At 29.0% G+C, this 7,202-nt stretch overlaps 1 protein-coding gene across 1 annotated transcript; it reads right to left on the bottom strand.

Moving 5' to 3' along the window:
- Positions 1-2,900: 2,900 nt before the first annotated feature.
- Positions 2,901-6,008, bottom strand: LOC114167508 (protein trichome birefringence-like 3). The gene is made up of 6 exons (XM_028052606.2): positions 5,851-6,008; positions 5,445-5,691; positions 4,648-4,816; positions 4,191-4,390; positions 3,443-3,601; positions 2,901-3,321 (listed from the first exon to the last, which is right to left on the bottom strand). The coding sequence occupies exons 1-6, from the start codon at positions 5,990-5,992 to the stop codon at positions 2,991-2,993; spliced, it is 1,248 nt and encodes a 415-aa protein (XP_027908407.2). The 5' UTR covers positions 5,993-6,008; the 3' UTR covers positions 2,901-2,990.
- Positions 6,009-7,202: the final 1,194 nt, after the last annotated feature.

Raw genomic sequence — 7,202 nt, 5'->3', positions numbered from 1 at the left:
AAAAGATTATATAGGAAAAACTCACAGTAACCAACAAATTAGATATCCATAATAGTCATTTAAAAATCTGAAGGCTGGAACCAAAGTAAATCTTGAAACAAAAACAACATAAAACAATACGAAATTCGAACTTCAGAGCCTTCAATAAATTATTTGCAAGTATATTGACATTGTACAAACCTAAACCTAATAGTTCAAATAAAAACAATCAATAATAAAATCATTGAAGCCTCAGTGTCTTAGTGTTTGGAAGTTAATTCTTCCAATCATATCAAGTATCAGTACAAGCCTACGACAGACATCATTGGCTGTGGCAACGATTTCCAGAAAACAACCACGGATTTGTAAAACCATACGGTAAATAGCAAAATTTAATAATCTTTCACTTTTAAGAAAATCACTTAGATAACGAATAAAAAGTAATACGAGTTAAATAACGAAAGAGAAAAGAAAAACCAAAACCTCACTGAAGAAATTGGGAACAGAACAGGAGTACGAGTAAAATAACAAAAGAGAAAAGAAGAAAAAACAGAATATCAAACTGAAGAGATTGGGAACAGAACACGAACAGAGGAAAACTGCAACCTTCGACCATCTGAAGTGTTGGGGTTAAGGTTTGTTATATATATAGCGGAATCGAACGTGAACCAGGGTTTCCAGTGGTAAAATCGTAATTTAAGAGTATTCAGGCCCAAATGCTGAATTTGATGAGCTTGGATTTGGTTCAGAGTTCAGGCCCAATAAAAAATTCAGTGCCATGTTTTTCTTAACACAAATAAGAGCATGGATATCGGAAGCAAATTGAAACAGTTAAAAGAAAACTTCGAAACAAATCTTTTAAGTAGTTGAGATTATTAAAGTTAGTTTTTATGTTATAATGATTTTTTTATACATTCTCTGAAATTAAATTTTAACAAATATAATTGAATAACGGACAATCTCTCAACTAAAAGAAAATATCTAATTTCTTAACTTAGAAATAACCATATATTTTTTCACTTAATAATAACCATATAATTCACTTTTTAAAAATCAATTTGTCTTTATAAATTCTATGCTTTTAACTATCTCATATAATAATTATTTTATTTTGAACTTATGATTTTAAATCAATTAAAATACTCTTTTCGGTCCTTTAATTTTTATTAAAAATTCAATTAGATCCTTAGGTTTTATTTTGTTGAATTGAGTATCTAATCTTAAAAAATATTCAATTAGGCCATTTTCACTATATTATGGTTATATTTGTGTTAAAATTAACATATCAAATCACTTCACCCAAACAATCTAGTTTAAATATTTAAATTATTTAAATTAATTTTATTTTGTTAGTGGAGTGATGTGATGTATAAATTATAATATCAATTTAACTAAAATGACATATTTGGATCATTTAAAAAAATTAGAGAAGTAAATTGAACAAAATAAAAATAAGAGATGTAATTGAATTTTTCATGAAAATTAGAGTATCAAATTAAGATTTTAACTTCAAAATTTCTTTGATAATAAATTTAAATAAAAATAAATTATCACAATATATCTAATCGTCCTACGTAACTTAGGAGTTAAGATCAGTTTAAATATATTTTTTACTTTCAATACTTGGAGACCAAAACTTCATACTACAAAACAAACCATACTTCAAATGTAATAATTGATCCTAATAATATCATCGTAGTATAGTTCAAAGTTTGTTCCACTACACCTAATAGTCTTACTTCAAATTAGGAATTGACTAAAATTAATTTAAATACACCTTAATTTATTAAAATAAAATAACATAATATTGCACTTATATTGACATTCGGTATGTAGGAACGAAACTCTCGTAATCTCATTGACACCTATATATATATATATATATATATATATATATATATATATATATATATATAATTAATTACATTTCAAGAGAAATTATAAGATTTAGAAAATAAAATAATAAAATAATTTATATTAATAAAGATAAAGTCGATAAAGAAATGTAATAAACATGAAAAAAACATTTACGGGATAATTACAAAATCAATTCTCCTTAATAATAGTTATAGATGATTAGTTAAATTTTAAAATTTAATTATAAAATTTCTAAAATAATTTATATTAGTAAATATAAAATCAATACAAAAATATGAACACAACAAGATAAGTTACGAGAAAGTTACATAGTCAATCCTTTTCATTAATAAGTATAGATAATGATACCGATAATTTCATATTGCGCATTGGATAATGCGGTGCCTTTGCCAGATTGAAATTTATAGCTCCAGTGTTCTTATTTCTTTAAACTTAAAGTAAGTTTGCTATACTTCCCGAAAATTAAAATTAATTATTTTAATTCCATAACTAAAAATCATATTTTAATCCCCTTTTTTCGCAAATATTATTAGATATTTCGCTTACGCTATTAATTAAACTACAGATAATTTATATAGGAATTTATTTTGATTTTGCGTTCTTGATATCTAAATCATGCTATATTTCTGTTTCTTTCAAAATATTCAATTTTGACGATGTTCAAATACGAAAGCTTTAAACAGAATGAATAAACCATCTGTTTTCAAATAATAGTGATTAAATATCAGTTTGAAATTTAAAAACTAAAAATAAAAATACTTATAACTTTAGAAACTAAATATATATTTAGAGAAGATTGGTAGCGTCCAAACATTAATTATTAAAATTCTTCGTATTCCATAAAACTTTTCTAACAAATTCTCCTAAACTTGAAAAATATGTATACAAAAGTAACAAAAATTTTCATTTTTTTATATATGTTTTATGAAAACTCTACAAAATAAAAAAAAAAAAATTGTAGTAACAGAACTTTAAGAACACTACTACATGTCTCACTCAAATGTATTAATGTTATACTGTTCTTCCCTGTTGTAATTTAAGTATTTATTTAAAATTAAGACATTTTCATATCAGAACACAGATAAAGTAAAATTCATGCATGCATGTGCATAATAGACTTGCACTTGTATTTGTTACAACATTGCCAAAAATATTTGATTCCAAGTATCTGGAACTCCTGGCAAACACCAATGAATGCAATCAGCATTTCTAGGGTTTGCCTTTTCCTCCTCACTCAGTAATTTTCCTCCACTTTCAGTGTAAACAGAGGAATGAGCATCAATTCTGTACTCTGAGATCTGAGTTATGTTGATGAATGTCACTGCCACTTTCATTCTCTTCACCACTTTTTCCACCACCCTCATCATGCCCTTGTTGGACCCACTTCCCCAATGCTTCCTTTTCCCTATTGGCTTTGTCTCATTGAAACATTTCACACCATCTTTCTTGCCCCAGTCTGCACTTCTGAAAACATCACACATTGGTTTCAAAATTTTTTGAGTTGCTTGTGTTCAAATCATTGCTTCAAGGTTCAGTTTTGGAGGCTAAAACTTGAAGAAATTAAGATAAAGCTTAAAGTTAAGACCTTGTGTGTGTTGGGGACATGGTTGTGAAGAAAACTCTGGTTTTGTTTGGATCAACAGTTGAGTCAACCCAGTTGGCCCATGTCCTTAGACCTAAGTTGTATGCAATTTGATTGTCCAATTCTTCATATCCTTCTTCTCCATTGCCAAATGAACCCCATCTGCAATCAAGACACACATTAGCCACAACATTTTTTTTCCCTTTGATTAAACTAGTGTCATGACTTAAACACAAAAGGAAAATTCAACTAGAATGTTAATCTATCATGTAAAAAGCATCAAGCTTTGAATATCACATTCAATAAGCTTTGGATTTATGTTTTTATATTACAGTGATTCTCCTAAATAAGAGTTACTTACATGACTAAATAGTTAGTTCAACCTTTGGTGTTGGTTGAAGATCAAAGTCATAGATGACTTAGTTTTCATGGAAGAAAATGATCATGAACAAAAATGGAATGAATGTGGCAGAAAATTAAGGGTTTTTTTTGGAGGGAATTCATCGAGAAGATTCATCACCAATACCATCTGGTCTAAACCAAAGAAACTTGACATCACCTTTAATATAAAATCTTACAATCATCATGAGTTTACGAGGCTTTCTTGTAAGGTATTGAATTTTTTCATTTTTATTTAATGTAAAACTTAAACTCACGTTTAGATTTTCTAAAAAAAATGATAATTATCCACATAAATTATTTTAGGTGATTGTAAGAGCATTTAGCTAGGTTCAAATTAAAGAGTACTTACAGTGCTTTAACCTTAATATCACTCATCCACCATACATAGGTATTGAAAACAAGGATATCCACCCCTGTCCAATTTCTGGCACGATCCATGATCGAATCAATTTTTACTATCTGCATCTTGGGGTCCCTTATGGTAAAGAACTCAGTGTTGGATTCCACAAGCATCGGTGCCCAATAGAATTCTATGCTGGCATTGTATTCCTAAATGATAAACAAGGATAAATAGTTTTTGAATTTTCAAGACAGAGTATACAAAATTAAGACTATACTTAAATTTTCAATTAAAAATATTACACGAATCTTGATTCACACTACTGATACTGATGTCAAAGATTTAAGAATCACTGTTATTAGTTCTACGTTTTATTTTGCATTTACGTTATCAGAATCAAGTTGCATATGTTTAACCTATTAGTGCTTAATCTACATGATTCATCATCAATCTATGATATCAATACCTTTGCTTTGAAGACTGAATGAGTCCCTCGTTTCATTGACTTCTGCTTTTCTGGTATGATCCATTCAACCATACACACAAAGGATTCCCATTGGCTTTTTTGCAGTGAATCCCCTACGAATAGCAGCCTCTTTCCTTCAAGCTTCTTGAGAGCTAACTCTGGATTAAACCTATAAAGTTTTGTAATTTTTAATTTTGATTATAGAAGAAACTACTCTACATATTCTTTCAAACTAGATAACTTTGAACTATTTTAAAATAATTTAATAAGATTTTTGTTGCAATATTTAAGTGATTTATTCAATGTCATCTTTTCAAATTTTTTTCTCCACAATTCAGTTTCAATTATTTAAAAGAAATAAGTGTGATTCCTTCCATTAAATCGGTTTTAAGGTAAACAAGTGTTCGTGACTTTCGGTTCTCTAACCTTTCATTCTCTTTGTTTCTACTCACCATATCTTCTCAGTCACCTCCGAAGAAAGTAAATGCAGTGAGTAGAAACAGATAGAGTGAAGAATTGAATAAGTATACATCAAGATTTACTCACACGTGATCACTTTCTAAATAGTGTCAACAACAATTTAATGGAAGGAACCACTCAAATGTTGAAAAAAAGAACTTATTAAGCCAAATAGCCTAATAATTTATGCTTGGAGAATAGTTGAAACCTTATATGATAATCTATGATTACTACTAATGAATGTCTTTTAGAGGAGAGAAATTGAAAGTTAAAAGATAGATAAGACTAGTTCTGCAATCATAATAATATGTAGGCATGTTATGAAGTTTGAGACCTACTTGGGCAAGGGGCAATCTTCTGGGTGCCATTCCCAATAGTGATAGTCAGAATCTACCCTCCCATTCTTGACACAAGAATAAGGCCTACTTATGTAAGGGCAACTGTTGTCTGAATACAGAGGCTTTATTGAACTGTTAAACACCCATTTTCCGTTGCTAAAATCGCACTCTTCAGGCTCATAAACAAATCCATCGTTAAACCATCCAGCATTAGGATTAGGAACCATCTCTTGTGTCTTTTTATCATCTTTTGGACAAACCACAACATGAGACATCATTAATATGCATTAGAGTCAAATACAATTTTCACTTTCATTTTACAATTGACAAAAGTTTTGTCTGAAGAAGGATGATAAATAACAACACCAGAAGAAACAACACATGTTCAGAATATTTGAGGACTTACTGGATTTAGGCTTGGCACTGTTTGTAGGACAAGGTTTGAGGTTGAAAATTAATAAGTTGAAACTCTCTGCATACAAGAAGATGACAAGGAAAAGTAGAACACAGGTTTTGATGACAGGAAATTTTCCACTGGGGGGCTTCATTATTGTTCCTGAAGTGATTCTGATGATGGGGTTGAGGGAATTGAAGCTTAAATGTTGGAGGGAAAAGTTTTAATTGATGGAAAATTTTCATGGTCTTTTGAGTATGAGTGAAGTTGAATCATTGGCATTGGGAAAAAATAAACTTAGCTGAAGTATACTGGAGGTAAATAAATGACTTCAAGAGTGACTCATTTTCTGCTTCTCTTCTTTTGTTCCTGTAACTGGAAGCTATGCATTTCTTCAGTTTTTCTGTGATTTGCTCATTGCCTGTGTCAAAAGTGTGAGAATTATAATTTATTGGAATGCTTGTTAAATCTCTCTAATCTCTTGCTTCATATGATTTGTGCTGAATAAGAGTGAGAAATAAGTTATAATTTTTACATTACTTTTCTGATATTGAGTATTGATTGCTATACTCTTTTGATAATCTTAAACCATTGTGGTAAGTTTTAATTTTTACTAATTAAATTTGCACATTCTTCTTTGAGATCATTGCTGATATACCCTTACACCAGTTTTTTTTTTTTTTTTTTTAACTTCTGCTGGCAGAGAAGAAAATATTTATATGTTAAGAGATGAACAATAAATACTAAACAAAAGAGTGACCTAAATTAGAATCAAATTGAGATAGAGTGTTAAATGAATTACTGAAAGAGTAGAAGGAAAAATAATTAAGGAGAGTGTAAAAGCGGAATTGGTTTTCAAAATAAATAAACTGAATTACGTAAGATACTATAAAAGTAAGCAAATGTTCTTTAAGGTTTAAATATTGTATGAGGAAAATGCAAGCAAATAGAAAATTAATATTATTCATCGGTTCAAGCAATTCATGAGCACATAAAAAAGTATGCTATTATCAAGAATATAATATTAAAAGGATATACATATTATTCTCTTGAATATCAAAACAATAAAAGAGTTATAATTGTTAAATTTCAAAATAGAATAGCAAATAAATTAAGATATTTTTAGTAATTTAAAATAAAACTGTTATGCTTGTATCTCTATTTAAGTTGTATAGCTCTTGTTTCTTTGTGTAATAACCATACAATTTTCATCTTTGCATAGTTCTCTCTTTCCTTCCCTTTTTTTTTATCTCCTCTAAGTCTTTCATGGTACATAGGGTCATTTTATTTTTGGCAAAATGTCGTCCACTTATTCTACTATCAATCTTGTTGCTTCTCCTTCACCTTCTGAAACATCTTTTGTC

This window comes from Vigna unguiculata, chromosome 10, assembly GCF_037176805.1.
Source record: "Vigna unguiculata cultivar grain cowpea cultivar isolate G323 ecotype 2 chromosome 10, ASM3717680v1, whole genome shotgun sequence".
In the NCBI taxonomy this organism is placed as follows: Eukaryota; Viridiplantae; Streptophyta; class Magnoliopsida; order Fabales; family Fabaceae; genus Vigna; species Vigna unguiculata.
The sequence above is the reverse complement of the archived record's forward strand: the minus strand, read 5'-3'. Positions and strand labels throughout refer to the sequence as shown.